Here is a 17636-nt window from a genome sequence, read left to right as displayed (position 1 = left end):
TAACTTTTTAGAAAGTTATAATTTAGTTTTGAAAATTGCATCAGACATTAATACTATTACTTTTCATAAGTCAAAAGTTAAAAAAAATTATTTCTAAAGTTTCCCAAACAAGCCCTAAATGTCTTCAGTTGAGTTGCCGTACACAACACTCAATGATACTCGTCTAACATGCGTGTCTATTGTGTTTAATAATAAAAAATAAATTTTTTTTGACATATTTGGACACACTTAAATAGGTTCACGTATCAGCGTGTCCAGTCTTATTTTTAACATATATTATTAAAATAAATTTAGATATAGTATATATTATTATTTATTAAAACAAAAAATATTTTAAATACTTGATATAATTAAATATATCATTACAATTTATCTAAAAAATACTTTATATTTTATATATATGTGTGTTCCGAGTCTTATCAGATTTTAAAATTTGCGTGTCGGCTTGTCGTGTCCATGCATTATAGCTAAGTATTAAAAATGTTATTTTTGATTGCAAAGGAATTCTTTACGTAGTTGTACAAGAAAAAAACTAGCATACTAGTTCAAAGACATGGCAATATGCCAATATGTTATATAGATGAATGTAGCATTCAATGAGATCTTAAGTCTCTTTTATTTACACTTTTAGTCCACACCAAATCTTAAGATCAGATGTGCATCTACAATACATATATTGAGAATACAGAGATGATTCAACTGTTTTATGGTATAGCTATGGAAAATGGATATACTATTTATTCCTATGCATGTTTTGTCAATTATTCTTTCTTCCTACAATGCCCTGTTAGAGATCCACCTACTGGACATGTCCAAGCATTCTTCAGGCTTGTATTCAGGAGCTGTGTGCCCTCCACCCTGCAATGCAAGGGGAAATATTAAAGACAAGTGTAAGGCCCCATACTTCACATCTTTCATAGATTCATTAAAATGAAGTGTGTGTGAGTGAGTGATAAGATAGACTTGCCTTGACAGTTGCAAATGTCATCATATTGGAGTAAGTTCTTGTGTATCTGCTTGAGAGTAAAAAAAAAGCATGCTTTAAGTACATATATAGTTTAGCTAAGTTTGAATAAGTTTGAATATAACTTTTCGGAAAGTTAAAAGTTCTTTTTAAAATAGTGCCAAATACGCGTACCGGTGACTTTTCATAATTCAAAGACAAGCCCTTACTTTTTTGTTAAGTATATTGTAGGTGCAGCGTTGCCATTTCTTTTTTGTTCCCTGAAACACAAATGGAGACAAGTCCTTTCAAGTTATAGTTGTTATACTAACCATGAATTTCAGAAAAACTGTTTGATGTGTTTCAGTTATACCTTTTGTATGTTTAGAGCATTCTGTACTTTGTCATCATTGGCCCAATAACTACTAAGGAAGTATCCATAAGTCTGATTTTGGAAAGGATGAGAACAAAAGTTAAGACAAGAAGAATTTGATAATAGCACAAATATATGGAAAAGAAGCATTAAGGAAACATTTCTTGTTCAACAAGGCATGTGGATTACCCGGCAGTTCAAGGGTGGTAATCTGAGACGAGTGTTGCTGACAAACTTCAAAGGATAGTTTTCGGTTATAGATCGCCTCCAAGAAGCCTTCAATGGTTTAGGTGAACCAAATTCACATGAAGGTTCCAAAATATGTGCAGAAAAGCACAATGGTTTGTAACTAGAAATTGAATATAAAAAATTTTAAAAACATAGAAGATATGATAACAATTGATGATTGAATACCTCATTAAAGGACTTGAGATCTCTTGAACATAATGCACTTCTAGTGTCTACTTTTATATATTCTCTTTCACAATTTGTTTGCAGTGACTGTTTCATTGAGTAAATTGCAGACATCACTTAGTGTTTGCATTTTATTTTTGCAATACCAATTTAAAGAAAAACTTTACAAGTGAACTTAACTACCTGGTATAGTTCATCAGAAATTAGTCCCATTCCATGAGCAAATGGGATTTGATAGTTTTTCTCAACTCGAGTTGTTGCAGCATTCCCCAGAAGGTACCCCTGAAGAAAAGGATTTCTCATGGTAAACTTAATTAATCGCATAGAAGAATCATTTTATATATATATATATATAGGAAATACATAATTTTTTTTTTAAAGTTAGCCAACTCTGGAGATATTAAAATTCAACATGGAAGAAGCTCTTAAAGAAGTTCAAAAGCATTATTAAGATTGCTTTAGATTGTGGTGTATTTAAGACAACCTTTTAAAATGTTTAAAAAATGACTAAAAATGAAACCTGAAGATTTATCCAAGGTTGGACTCCTTCTTCATTTTCTGTAAACAAGGCAATATGGAGTAGAATTAAACTGTGTCTAAGTTACTTTAGATCTCAAATAGTTGTCTATAACTATGCATTATGTTAATGATTTCAATTTTCCTCAAATAAAGATCAATGAGTTTTATACCTCTTGAAATTTCATCAACAATTACTGGAATAGTAATACCGGAGTATGAATCGCCTCCGACGAAAAATTCATTTGAGAAAAATTGTGGATGCTCAGTTAGACACTGCAAAATTTTTTAACAAGATTATAAAAGTTTACTTTAGTAGACACAAAGGCATATGTATACAGCATATGTATACAGCATAAAGTGTAACAGACCCAGTTTCAAGAACAAAAGGAAGGGGTCCCTGGAACCCAGGAAGGTACTTCACTATGCTGCCACAGTTTGCAAGTTGAGATGAAATCTGTAGTAGTAACAAAAGAAGAAGTAGGACCCCATGATTATCACTATAGCAATTTGACCTTAGTCTAGCCATTTTTACTGAACTGTCTACTTTCTTTGAGCATATTCATGCTGTTTTTAATTTAAGCCTCTTAGTGCTGACATTTCGTTTTCATCGTTTTTCATTGGTGATTAGAGTTTAGATATCAAGGAGAAGAATTTTGTTTTGCCTTGTATTCTTTTGTTAACAGTTATTCTGACTTTCTATACCACTTAGAAGATTATATATTCAAATAGGTCTCTAAAAAATTTCGTATTAGACATTTTGGTTCTTCAAAAAATTTTATTACGTCGGAGTTCTTGAATTTATAAAAACATGACATACAAATTTCAACCTTAGTCAATGTCGTTGTTTTTATTTAGACAAATGAGTCCTCAAAAATGTAACAGAAATATCTATATATCTTATTTTTGTAAAGTTCAGAAACTTCGGCATAATATAATTTTCATAAGAATGAAAACGTTTGCTTTAAAATTTTTTAGGGACCTATTTGAATATATACTCTCCTTAGAAATTACGAATTCTTTATGTACCATAAAAAAAAAAATAAAGGTGACGAATGTCAGTGGCTTATTGGCGGTGGGATCTTTGTGGTGGGACTTTAGGATAGATGCTGAAGTTGCTAGATGATCATGAAAACGGCTTTTTATTTCTTCTGTTTGTTGCAACATAGGGCAGAATTTATCAAAATAAAAAATTAGACTAATGTATAGCAAGGACCAAAGAGATGACATGTTTTATCTTATGCCTATGATTTAGAATATATATATAAATATATATGTGATATGTGATATTGACATTTGACAAATGATGCACTATTGGGTTAGGGTCCTATTAAGAGAAGTAGGAAGATGTACATAATAATTTCATAAATAGTGCTTCCATCAAAGTCAAGAGGGGGAGTCCCACAAGGCATGCCATCCAGATTGCATGTCAAATTGTCAATGGCAACATCATGTAATTACATAGTATAAAATTCTTTCCTTCTTTTTTTTATTTTTTGAAAATGATTAGAGTACCACAAAGAAGAACATGTATTAAATGAAATGAAATCTGCTCATTATTCAGCAGATTTTTATTTTCACACATACACATATAATACGTTTTTGGTTAATTCCTACAAAGGCCTCTTAGAGATCCACCTGCTATACATAGCAAAGCATTCTTCAGGCTTGAACTCTGGTGCTGTGTGGCCACCACCCTGCAAATGCAAAGTTGTTAATGATTCATATAAGATACCAATAAAGGGAAATCTATATGACAACTTTGAATCACAATTCACAAGGCTTGCCTTCACAGTTGCAAATGTCATCCTATTAGAGTAAGTCCTTGTGTATCTATACTTGGATAGAAAACCAAAAAGTACAAAACTTAATTAGCTTGTTTCATATGTAAATAAATACATACACCTTGGTAACTATATAGCAACATGATTAGGACTTAGTTGGATGAATACCCTGCTACTTGTCCATTTGTTTGCCATTGTCTCCAGTCTTCTACAATGGAGTAGTTTAAGGATCTTATCCATGCTTGAGTTGACAAGAAAGGAACTGTCATGTCATGATCGCCACTGCACACAATATATTAGAATTGCAAGGGGTCTAATTCGACCTCCGAAGCTAGCTCAAGGAGCAAGGATTATCAGGCACTTTAAAGGCTATCTAGGGGTTATTTCTGTTAGAAACAAGAGACTGAGAGAATAATCTGAAAAGTGTATTATTGAATTGTGTTCTCAAGCTACAATATACAAGGGGTATTTATAGGTGCTAAATGAATCAAAGTAATAAAGACATGGAATCCTACAATTAATGTACAGATATACTATATAAATATAGACGATACTAATTGATCTAAATTGATTCTAATGATTCTCTAACAATTTCTAGGAAAAACACTGACCTGTATATCAGTGAACGATAGCCTTTTCGACTGAGATTTACATGATACTCAAAGCTGTTATAGATCTCCAGCTTGTGAGGTATGTTCCATGTACAACGATGCCATTCGCCGATGCTTCCCTGCAGCTCATACAACCAAAAGCTTTTTAAATTATGGTTGGATTGATAACTATGTGACAAGAATTTGCTTCCAAATGTATCAGTTATACCTTTCTTATGTGGAGAGCATTGCGAACACTATCATCATTAGCCCAATAAGTGCAAAGGAAGTATGCATAACTCTATAATGATGAGGAAAGTTAATTAGTTAGTGTACAAAAAAGTGTATGATGCATCAAATTATCATTTCACAAGTACATGGAAAAGGTTACACGGCAGCTTAATGGTGGCAATGTCAGGGGAGGAGCAAGGAAACTCCTGGAATACTTGTGCTCAGTTAGAGCTCTCCTCCAAGAAAATTTCTCCGGCTTAGGCGAAGTGATGTACTCGCATAACGGATCCAAAATCTGTGCTGAATTAAGTCCTTCAATAGCCTGTAATGGAAGAGTGGTTTAACTTTGAGAAAGTGTTTAGGACTAAACTCTGCTGACAAAACTTGGATAGCAAGAAAACAATGGATGCAATGTTTACCTTGTTGAAGGAAGCAATGTCTCTTGAACATAACACATTTTCTGTGTCTATATTTATGTAGTCTCCTTTACAATTTGTTTGCAGTGACTGCTCATTAGACAAGTAACAGAGATATGTTAGCATCTACATTTTTATACTATAATGTTAAGGGAATAGCTGATGAGAAATTATATTTTTAAACTACATTGTATAGTTCATCAGAAATAAGTGCCATTCCATGAGCAAATGGGATTTTATAATTCTTTTCCGTTCGAGTTGTTACAGGATTTCCCAGCAGGTATCCCTGAAGGAAAGAACATACCACAGTTAATCTTGAGTTTTGGTATTGAATAAACAATCTAGAATATACAGCCTCTTACCAATGTCCATTTTTATGAATCTAAAATTCCATGGGATCATTGTAAAAAACAAAAGAAAGTTTACATTATTAAGATTGAATTTATTTATAATACAAACCTGGAGATTAATCCATGGTTGGACCCCTTCTTCATTTGCTGAAAACATGAGAATTTGTGGGATAATACTACTTCTGCATATGCATGTTAATGGTTCTAATTTTGACTGCATAAACCATATACAAGTTTTTTACCTTGTGAAATTTCTTGAACAACTGCTGGGATAGGAATACCAGAATATGAATCACCACCAATGTAAATTTCATGTGATAGAAATTTTGGATGTTCAATCAGCCACTACAAACATTTAACAACATTAAAGCTTAATAGACTAATTGATATAACTGCAAACAAAACTGAAGAAACAAAAAAATAAGGTAATGAGTGTGAAGTAAACTGTGAAAAGCTAAAACCAATAAAATCATTGGTAAATACCTTCCTAAGAAATTGATGAGTTTGACTAACCAGTAAGCAATCGCTTCGTTGAGCAGCAGAATCTGTTCTGGCATAAGAAAAGCCTGTTAAAACAGGCAAATCTACAAATATAATGTTGCTTACCTACCAAGAAAAATTGTTATAAATATTAGTGAAATAGTGCAGATTGTAGAACTGCAGAGAACATTTGATGAAACAGATTATTCAAAAAACTTTAGATTATATATGTTGATGCATGTTCACACCTTTGTCCAAGAGTGTGGCTTCAAATACAAATTAGGCAGACTCCCATTATATTCTTCATTTTTAAATGTAAGAGGACCTGCAATAATGGAAGGAAATATGGTTTATTAGCATATAGAATGACCAAGAAATTAAACTAGTCTATCAAAGATTCAAGAATATGAATGATAAATTGAACTTATATTAATATGAACTAGAGTGAGACCGTGTAATGCGCGAAAAGGTGGATTATTTATACTATATAGTATATTTTAATAAATGTTATATTAAAAATATTTTAGAGAACATATTATAAATAGATTTTGAATTTTTTGCGGTTTTTTGTTTGTAAATAATTAAAAAAATAAATAAATGAGAATAAAAAACATATAAAAATGTTATATTAAATTTAAGAAATTTTTGACAATTAGTACGAGAGATTAAGAAATGAAGAATAGTAAGAGTCTTAGTATGTATAAGTTGTAGAATTTGAATATTTGTAATTGAAATTTTTTATAATTATTATTATTATGACACTTTTAATGTATGTTTATTGCATTTAATTAGTACTTGATGTTTCAATTGAATAATAATAGATAATAGTTTTTTATTTTAATTTTTTTTAAAACATTTTACTAAACAGTGATCGGTTGATTTTCATCTCTTGCCATGTCATTAGAATTGGTGACATGACATCATTAGCAAAGAAAAGATGGCTTAAACTCATTACGGAGAGAATTGGTATCAGTTTATATATATTAATAATAGATAGATGAGTTTATTACCAATTTCAAAGACAAGGCCAGAGAAAGCAGAGCAGCCAGGACCACCAGTGAGCCATAGCATGAGAGGATCCACCTTAGGATTATTCTCTGACTCAATGAAATAGTAGAAACTCTGCACATCATCATTTTCACCCACCCCAATATATCTGATATCAAGTTTAATAATTTGTACATATGAAGATTCAAATTAATGCATCAAATAGAAAACCATAAAACAAGTTAGATGATCAAATAGTGTAAAACTGACCCAGTTTCAAGCAGAAAAGGAAGGGGTCCTTGGAACCCTGGAAGATACTTAACTATGGTGCCACAGTTTGCAAGCTGAGATGAAAACTGAAGTACTAATAAAAGAAGGGGAAGTAGGAAGACACCATGAAATGTGAAATCAAATATCATATAACTAGTAAACGACCTTGCCATTTTTGATGGCCTCTCTCTTTTCTCTATGACCATTTCTATGGCTGTAACTTTATTATCTTATATTATAATATTATATATTATATATATTAAGGTTTTCTTGTTATGATCAAATGTATGTTCGGCCATAAATGTTTTTTGATACACAATCGACATGCACGTAAAATAAACTACGTTCCTCTAACTTTTGTTTTACGTAGCCAAAATGTTATATATGTAATAGATTGCCATTGATGTTGATTTTTTGTTGTTAATAAGGTTATTAGTTAAGAAACTGAATAAGACATTTAGAATAAATTTTCTTACTAACTCTAATCATTTTTTATTCTTTGCTACTTAATCAGTGGTCTTCATCATATCGGATTATAATATATAAATATTTCAATTTGATCATAAATTATATGAAAATAATTGTTCTATTTTAAAGACAAATAAGATAATTACTCGCTGTTTTTAATATTTTTAATATTAAAAATAGTTAAACTTCAGATTTAATTGACTTTGTAATTTTTTTATAAACAATAATTCTTATGTATGTTTTTGTTTGAAAAATTCAAAAAAATATTTTATATATTTTCATATAATATTCTATACAGGACACGAATAAATATATTAATATATAAATAATAAGGGTTATACTAGATAACTAATGATTTTCTTGAACAACATGAAAAACTACCAATCAAATAAAAACACATTACACTTCCAAATTACTCACCTAAATCTTAATATTAAAATAATCATCCGTACACCTAGTGAAATGAACATCCGATATATCTATTACTCACATTGTTTAATATTTTTATTGTTTACCTATACTTTTCTAAATAATAATACACTATATATGCACATGTGCATTAAATATGAAAAAACAATAAATAAAAGATAGTCTTGTTCATAAAGTTAAAATCTTCAAATATGAAATTCCCGTAAACAATAATATTATTATCATAAATCTAAAATATAAAGTTGGAGATCAAATTAATTATTGAATGAAAATTAAAGAATCAATTTTAAAGTTGGTTGAAAAAATTTTTTGGTCCAGTGAATAGGATTAACCAACATAACTAATACAATAATAAAGTAAGCCTAGCTAGCTTTTTGTATGTATATATATGCATGATTTCAATAACTACATTAAGAAAGTGCTGTCTTCTGTCTAAACTAGATTTCAAAAGTAAACTGTCATTTATTTCGAATGCATATGACAATAGTTTAAAGCAATTAGATTAAAAAATAACTCTACACTGCCATGAGAACAAGCAAAAATAATCCGTTAACGAACTATAATTTAAATAATACTCTAGTGTATATAAATAGTTAGATTTTTTAAGTACTCCTAAAATACTCTGGTGTATATAAATTAGAATGAAATCCGTATAATGCGCAAAAAAATATATTATTTATACTATATAATGTATTTTAATAAATATTATATTAAAAATATTTTATAAAATATATTATTTTAAAATTTTGAATTTATTTATTTAAAAAAATTACATAAATTATTTATATTAGAATTATACAAAATTGAATCTTTATTTTTTTTGTTCGATTTACATTAATTACTACACTTTTATCTTTTTATGCATTTTTTTTATGCATGAAAAAGAGATTGTCTCCAATGCTAGGGTAATCGATGCAACTATAGATGCTGAGAAGTGAGAACACCAATAGAAGTAAGAAACCAAGAGTTTTTTTTTTTAAATAATATAGAACAAACAAACAACCAAATATATATAACAAATATATTATCAAAAAACTAAGAACAACACATTTTTTTACTGTGCCTAATAATGGGAAAATGAGAAATGGGATAAAAAGGTGCTTGTTTGGACTTAGGTACTCCTGAGGTCTCTGGTGTATATAAATGGTTAGATTTCTTAAGTACTCCTAAGGTACTCCGGTGTATATAAATTATTTCTTATATTATATAGTGTATTTTAATAAATGTTATATTAAAAATATTTTACAAAACATATTATTTTAAAATTTTGAATTTATTTATTTTAAAAAAAATACATAAATTATTTATATTAGAGTTATACAAAATTGCATCTTTGTTTTTTTCATTTTTCGATGCATTAATTGCTACACTTTGTCATTTCATGCATTTTTTTTGTTTGTAAATAATTAAAAAAATGAATGACGAGAATGAAAAATATATAAAAATATCTTAATTTAAGAAATTTTTGACAATTGGTATGAGAGATTAATAAATAAAAAATAGTAGAAGTCTTAATACGTATAAATTGAAGAATTTGAATATGTTATAGAATTTAAATATTTGTAACTGAAATTTTTTATAATTATTATTTTTATGACACTTTTAAGGTATATTTATTGCATTTAATTAGCACTTGATGTTTTAATTGAATAATAATATATAAAAAATTTTCGTTTTAATTTTTTTAAAAGATTTTACTAAATGGTGATTAGTTGATTTTTATCTTTTGTCAAATTATTAAAATTGATGATGTGGCATTTTGCTAAAAGATGACTTAAACTCATTGCGAAAAAAGTTAGTACCAACTTTTATACATTATAGATAGATAAATAGATAAATAGATAGATTAGATTAAAAAGCCATGAGAACGAACAAAAATAATCCGTTAACGAACTATAATTTAAATGATATTATCTATCTATTTTTATTTAAAAATTACAAATTCAAATTTTATTCTTAACTTAATATATATATATATATATATATATATATATTTGAACAAAAATATAAATTCTAAACCGATCAAATTAATTTACAATCATTTGAATTGAATAAAATTAAAAAATAAATTTAATTTGCTAACATGTAAATAACAATAATTTAAATAAAATTAAAATTAAGTTAAAAAATAAATTCAAATTTCAAATCATAATAAAAATATATCTATTTTATTTTTCGAATCCATCTTAATCATTTGTTTTATTCAAAACACTTGCCATAAAGTAACATTCTAGAACCCGACAAAAAAAAAGATAATAAGTTCTAGAAGCTTAATCACAAAGTAAAGAAATCAGAAACGTATATGGCAGCATGCACTAACAAAATCCAACTCTTGAAGATACGGCATCTTACCTATAAGCTAGGAAAATAATGATATAATGATGATTCAAATTTTAATTTTAATATATTTCTATTTTTTAAAGCATCTAATATACGAATTTAATTAAACTTAGACAAAAAAGAAATGACTAATTCAAATAATCTCAAACTTGTTTGTTCCCCACACTACTCTCTATAAAACAGCGTTAAACAAAAGCAAGGATTATGTGCCTTGCAACATTCCCATCCATTTGACTCCTTTAATTACGATCATCAATTCATCATGTTTGGGAGCTATTGAAGTTAGGGAAAAAGTATTTTTTTTTTTAAATTTTTAGTATGTTTAATAAAATTTTAATTATAAAAATAAAAAGTTNATTCAAATATAAAATTATTTTTATTTTTAAAATTTTTAAAAAAAATCATTATCATCATTAAAATCTTTCGAATATTTAAAATTTAAAGGTTAAACCCTAATTAACTAGTACGCATCACTGTCTTCATTAATTATCTTTTTCTCTACGTGACTAATATATATTTTTTGTTACTGCGTTACGTCCCTCATATTATTCTCCCATAATCTGTTGTTTTTTGTTTGGCATAGCAACCATGAAAACTGAAGAAGCATCGTCTTCTTCTGCAACACCGAACGGCGATGGAGGACGAAGACGGAAGAAGAACAAAGCGAACCAGAAGGTTCCATTCTACAAGCTTTTCTCTTTCGCGGATCGCCTCGACGTTATATTGATGATCGTTGGAACACTCTCTGCAATCGGCAATGGCATGTCTCAGCCTCTAATGACTCTTATCTTCGGCAAGCTTATCAACACTTTCGGTTCCGGTGATCCATCTCATATCGTCAAGGAAGTTTCAAAGGTACGCTTTCTCTCTCTTCATATATGCTTCGTGTTCCTTCCTCAGCTCGTGATTAGGTATCTTCATTTTTTTTTTTGTTCTCCTTCTTCTGCTGCTTCTGTTTTTGCTTCCGATTAGGATCAACATCCACGACCGTGTCTCTTCCATTTTGAGATGATCGGCGAGATCCAATGCATTAACCTCCACAATCTCCTTTGAAACCAGTGGAATCGCGCCTGAGCTGTGCTTCACTTGGATTTTCCCCTTCTTCGAGCTTCTGCTGCTACGCCGAAAGCACACATAAATCACGATTAACAATGCTACCACGATCGCCAAAAAAAACCAGCACTAACACGTACAGCTTCAGACCTAGAAATGTAGTTCGGTTGGTTAGCTCCGGCAGAGCACCGGCGGTGGATTCCGTGGAGGTTGCTGCCATTGCTGCGAGTGAGGAGGTGTGATGAATTCTCTCGGGAATCGGGAGTGTGTGTGGTCGTTAACTAAGAGCGTTTGGCTTCTGAGAAAACTATAATGAGATGGGATGGTTGGAATTTGGAAAAGGAAAAGAAAAAAAGAAGAGTGGGGTTTCAACTTTGAAGTTTCATCATTCATAAACGCTTTTTTTGCTGATCTTTTGCATTACTTCAAGTTTTGGTGGTTCCTGTGTTCCTTGCGTTCGTTTTGATTCTTGCGCGTAGTTAATAGAAACAAAATCAGCAAACATATCACCTGTTCTTAATTAATATGAAAACATAAAGAGAAGCCTTATCTGTACTGATGAATTAAGTTTTGTAGAGTAAGAAGAAAATCTGAAGGGTTTAGAATGGAGGAGAATATCGTATAAGCATTTTCATGTTGCATTGATTGGTGTATTAATTAATAACGTACCATGCATTGCATTTATTTATGTAATATAATATCATTGAATGTGTTGTTGCAGGTTGCATTACTGTTTGTTTACCTGGCTATTTGGTCTGGAATTACATCGTTTCTTCGTAAGATAACAATAATCTTCTCTTCCATGCTTCTTTAATTTGAATGTGATTATGTAAGCATTCTGATATGAGATTAACTTTGTGAGAGTACAAAAATGTTGCAGAGGTATCTTGTTGGATGGTGACAGGAGAAAGACAAGCAGCTAGGATCCGTGGTTTGTACTTGAAAACTATATTGAAGCAAGACATTGCCTTCTTTGACACTGAAACAACAACCGGAGAGGTCATTGGTAGAATGTCTGGCGACACTATTCTCATTCAAGATGCCATGGGAGAAAAGGTAATAATGAACACACCAATATGATTCCCTTCTTTGTTGTACCTTCATAAATACTCTAAGATACGTTGGTTGTATCTAAATAAGTAAAAAAGCTTTAATAATTAATCAGCCAAATAAGTATTATTCTTTAATAATGAGGGTATTATTCTTTCTTTCACTCAAGAATTTGTATTTTATGTCCTTTATTTTACTAATGTTGTATCATATCTTATCATCTCTATATTTTGTTATATCACAGCTTCGGTATTTGTATCGTATCTGCATCTCGTATCATTATTTGTGCTTTATAGGCTATCATGATCTTAGAAGTTGAACTCGATGATGATTGATGACAGGTTGGGAAGTTTATTCAACTTGGTTCAACCTTTGTTGGTGGCTTTGTGATTGCCTTCATAAAAGGATGGAGGCTCGCTGTAGTTCTTCTTGCATGTATACCATGTGTGGTGGTTGCTGGTGGAACTATGGCCATGATGATGGCTAAAATGGCTAGCCGAGGACAGATTGCGTATGCAGAAGCAGGGAATGTTGTTGAACAAACAGTTGGAGCCATTAGAACTGTAAGACACTGAAAAACATGGAACACCCTATATAGGAACATTAAATTAGTTTATTTTAGATTTTAATTGACTTATATCTGAGCAGGTTGCATCTTTTACTGGGGAGAAGAAAGCAATAGAAAAGTACAATATTAAGTTAAAAGTCGCATATACTACAATGGTTCAACAAGGAATGGCATCAGGTATAGGACTTGGAGCACTTCTGTTCATTATCTTCAGCACCTATGGGCTTGCCATGTGGTATGGTTCCAAGCTCATCATCGAGAGGGGATACAATGGTGGAACAGTAATCAATGTAATCATTGCTCTTATGACCGGTGGAATGTAAGTTGATAACTGCAATTGAATTAAATTACTAGCACTGGCATAAGATTGTTTGGGCATTAATTTTATTTGTTACTCCGATTCCTCTGTCTAACAATAATTGTTAGATTGAAAAAGAAGAAGATATTTTAGCAAATTAATGTGTCTCATGTGTGCGGGTAGATTAACTTCTATTACATTTACAGGTCACTTGGTCAGACATCTCCTTGCGTAAATGCATTTGCAGCAGGCAGAGCAGCAGCATTTAAGATGTTTGAGACAATAGAAAGGAAACCAAAAATTGATGCATATGACACAAACGGTGTTGTCTTGGAAGATATTAAGGGAGATATTGAACTCAAAGATGTTTACTTCAGATATCCTGCTAGGCCAGATGTGCAGATCTTTGCTGGATTCTCATTATGTGTTCCAAATGGCACAACTGCTGCTATGGTTGGTCAAAGTGGCAGTGGCAAATCAACTGTGATAAGCTTATTGGAAAGATTCTATGATCCTGATGCTGGAGAAGTACTCATAGATGGGGTCAACTTAAAGGATTTCCAACTTAGATGGATAAGAGAACAAATTGGTTTGGTTAGTCAAGAACCTACTCTTTTTACAGCTAGTATCAAAGACAACATTGCTTATGGAAAAGAAGGTGCAACTGACGAGGAAATAATGACAGCAATAACACTTGCCAATGCCAAAAAATTCATTGACAAGTTGCCACAGGTATGTCAGTATTCAAATTTCATTGCCTTTTTTTTATGTTTGGTCAAGGTAAATGAAAGTTTATTGTTATGTTTTCAGGGAATTGACACAATGGCAGGGGAGCATGGCACGCAACTTTCTGGTGGCCAAAAGCAAAGAATTGCCATAGCAAGGGCAATTTTGAAGAATCCTAAAATTCTGCTTTTGGATGAAGCCACAAGTGCATTGGATGCTGAATCTGAACGTGTTGTTCAAGAAGCCTTAGAGAAAGCCATGTCAAATAGGACTACCGTAGTTGTTGCACATCGTTTAACAACTATTAGGAATGCTGACACTATTGCAGTGGTTCAACAGGGGAAAATCGTAGAACAAGGTAATACACATGGTTTCTTTTTCCTCAGACAAAACTAGTTTGAAACGTGTTATGTTGTATCATTATCATGTTAAATTTTCATTCTTGCAGCATGTTCAAGTTATGTTTATCATTTTTTGCATGTTTCCTTTTTTGTAGGGTCTCATGATGAGTTAATCAAAGACCCTGAGGGTCCTTATTCTCAGCTCATTCGCTTACAAGAAGGACAAAAAAATGAGGATGAAGATAGCAGAATTTTTGAAGCAGATTTAGATAGAGCTTCCTTCCACAAACCATCGAATTTGAGATCATTAAGCCAAGGTTCATCAGGGAGCAGGCGTTCTCATTCAAATAACATTGTTGCCCCTTTAACTTCACAAAGTTCAGTACAAGAAATAGGTGATGGCGACGTTGAAACTGGTGAACGAAGTGATAAGAAGCGCAAAAGCGTTTCAATGAAACGTTTGGCCTATTTGAACAAGCCTGAACTTCCTGTGTTACTGCTTGGAGGCATCGCTGCAGCAGTGCATGGAGTTATATTCCCCATATTTGGCCTATTGCTTTCATCAGCCATCAAAATGTTCTTTGAGCCTCCACATCAGCTAAGGAAGGATTCTAGGTTCTGGTCACTTTTGTATGTTGGTTTGGGTTTGCTCACTCTCATGGCTATACCAGTGCAGAATTACTTCTTTGGGATTGCTGGTGGAAAACTCATTGAAAGGATTCGCTCGTTGACATTCCAGAAGGTTGTGCACCAAGAAATCAGTTGGTTCGATCATCCTGAAAACGCAAGGTATGGCGGCAGCATACCAATATTTCACTTACAAGAAGGAAATATGAAAACATGGAAATATTAATCATCATGTGTTAATTTAATTCATTTTTATTGGTTTAATCATTTAACAAAAAGAAATTAATCAACTTTCAGTGGTGCAATCGGCGCAAGGCTATCTACTGATGCTTCAACAGTGAGGAGTCTTGTCGGTGACACATTGGCCCTCATTGTGCAAAACATATCCACAATCATAGCAGGCCTAATTATAGCTTTCACTGCTAATTGGATTCTAGCTTTCGTAGTCCTGGCTGTGTCACCATGTGTTCTCATCCAAGGATTCCTTCAGATGAAATTTCTAAGAGGGTTCAGTGCTGATGCCAAGGTTAGCCTACTTTCCAGATTTTGTTAATTTTCCACTAATGTCACCATGTTTCGTACACAACATGATAAGATTCTGTTATTGCGTGGTACAGTTGATGTATGAAGAGGCAAGTCAAGTGGCAAATGATGCTGTTGGTAGCATTAGAACCGTTGCATCGTTTTGTGCAGAACCAAAGGTGATGGATATGTATAGGAAGAAGTGTATAGGACCAGAAAAACAAGGTGTAAGGTTGGGGCTTGTTAGCGGAGCAGGATTTGGTTTCTCATTTGTTGCTCTATACTGCACAAATGCCTTTTGTTTCTACATAGGATCTGTTCTTGTGCAGCATGGGGAAGCAACATTTTCAGAGGTTTTCAGGGTACCTACCATCACTCAAAACACCTTTTGAATGATTCACTTTCTTCTTTTAATGTGGTTCTTATTTTAAGATTCCATGTGCAGGTTTTCTTTTGCCTCACAATGACAGCAATCGGCGTTTCCCAGACTAGTGCCTTGGCACCAGACACAAATAAGGCCAAGGATTCCGCAGCTTCAATATTTGAAATCCTTGATAGCAAACCAATGATTGACTCCAGCAGCAATGAGGGAATGACACTAGACAATGTTGTTGGTGCCATTGAACTTCAAAATGTCAGCTTTAGTTACCCAACAAGGCCTGACATCCAAATTTTCAAAGATTTATGTCTAAGCATCCCTGCTGGGAAGGTAATCATCATCATTACTTTACTATTCTGCTAACTAGCCCTTTTGGCTGTACTACATTTATAAAAGGCCTCTTGAAAATTGTTATTTTAATATAGTAATGATCGTACTTTGTGTTCATAGATGATGGGAATTATCAATTATGTTAGCCCCAAAAAGCAACAGATCTTACTATATGTCTTTTTTTGTAGACTGTTGCATTGGTTGGAGAAAGTGGAAGTGGAAAATCAACAGTGATCAGCCTCTTAGAAAGATTCTACAACCCTGATTCCGGACAGATACTCCTTGATGAAGTGGACATCACTAAGTTCAGAATAAGCTGGTTGAGGCAACAAATGGGTTTGGTTGGTCAAGAGCCAATTCTCTTCAATGAAAGCATCCGTGACAACATAGCATATGGCAAAGAAGGAGGTGCCACTGAGGAAGAGATCATTGCAGCAGCAGAAGCAGCCAATGCACACAAGTTTATAAGCTCTCTTCCGAAAGGATATGACACTACTGTTGGTGAAAGAGGGACACAACTCTCTGGTGGACAGAAGCAGCGTATTGCCATTGCAAGAGCCATGCTTAAACAGCCTAAGATATTATTGCTCGATGAAGCAACAAGTGCACTTGATGCTGAATCAGAGCGTGTGGTTCAAGAGGCTCTAGATAGAGTGAGTGTGGACAGAACTACTGTGGTGGTAGCTCATAGGTTTTCAACAATCAAAGGTGCTGATATCATTGCTGTAGTGAAGAATGGAGTGATTGCTGAGAAGGGAAGACATGATTCTTTGATGAAGATTGAGGGTGGCACTTATGCTTCCTTGGTAGCTCTACATATGAGTGCATCCTAAGATAATATTCCCTCTTGAGAAAAAAAATAAATAGAGAGTAGAACACGCCAAATCCAGGGAACACTTTTAGTAAATTAGAGTTTATCTTTGAATTCCTCTACTGTTGTAGATTTTTCCAGGATTGATTGATTGGAGTTTACTGTTATTTTTATCTTTTTGTAACTTTTAATTTGATGATATATTTTTTTAATCAAATTTTGAGGAATATAGTAAAATCACAATTTTTTTTCACTTTATTAATTTTCAAGCGAGAATCTTTTTCCAATGCATTGTTGCTGTCTCAAAATTTATTAAAAATTAAATTTAGACCAGTTAGAT

At 32.2% G+C, this 17636-nt stretch overlaps 2 protein-coding genes and 1 pseudogene across 2 annotated transcripts; 1 reads left to right on the top strand and 2 right to left on the bottom strand.

Annotated features, from left to right (window-relative positions):
• Nucleotides 1-691: 691 nt before the first annotated feature.
• LOC107468128 (serine carboxypeptidase-like 12) lies at nucleotides 692-2775 on the bottom strand (annotated as a pseudogene).
• Nucleotides 2776-3784: 1009 nt separating this feature from the next.
• On the bottom strand, nucleotides 3785-7560 carry LOC107468123 (serine carboxypeptidase-like 12). The gene is made up of 14 exons (XM_021132890.2): nucleotides 7355-7560; nucleotides 7108-7253; nucleotides 6346-6422; nucleotides 6101-6223; nucleotides 5860-5962; nucleotides 5727-5764; nucleotides 5455-5553; nucleotides 5271-5357; nucleotides 5012-5173; nucleotides 4850-4921; nucleotides 4642-4760; nucleotides 4199-4312; nucleotides 4034-4079; nucleotides 3785-3943 (listed from the first exon to the last, which is right to left on the bottom strand). Exons 1-14 carry the CDS (start codon nucleotides 7558-7560, stop codon nucleotides 3860-3862), a joined length of 1476 nt encoding a protein of 491 aa, XP_020988549.1. The 3' UTR covers nucleotides 3785-3859.
• Nucleotides 7561-11187: 3627 nt separating this feature from the next.
• On the top strand, nucleotides 11188-17428 carry LOC107468061 (ABC transporter B family member 9-like). The gene is made up of 12 exons (XM_016087300.3): nucleotides 11188-11446; nucleotides 12366-12420; nucleotides 12525-12700; nucleotides 13036-13257; nucleotides 13343-13581; nucleotides 13767-14292; nucleotides 14371-14644; nucleotides 14783-15416; nucleotides 15552-15780; nucleotides 15872-16138; nucleotides 16222-16485; nucleotides 16674-17428. The coding sequence occupies exons 1-12, from the start codon at nucleotides 11318-11320 to the stop codon at nucleotides 17316-17318; spliced, it is 3660 nt and encodes a 1219-aa protein (XP_015942786.2). The 5' UTR covers nucleotides 11188-11317; the 3' UTR covers nucleotides 17319-17428.
• The last annotated feature ends 208 nt before the right edge of the window (nucleotides 17429-17636 follow it).

This window comes from Arachis duranensis, chromosome 10 (assembly GCF_000817695.3).
Source record: "Arachis duranensis cultivar V14167 chromosome 10, aradu.V14167.gnm2.J7QH, whole genome shotgun sequence".
In the NCBI taxonomy this organism is placed as follows: domain Eukaryota; kingdom Viridiplantae; phylum Streptophyta; class Magnoliopsida; order Fabales; family Fabaceae; genus Arachis; species Arachis duranensis.
The sequence above is the reverse complement of the archived record's forward strand: the minus strand, read 5'-3'. Positions and strand labels throughout refer to the sequence as shown.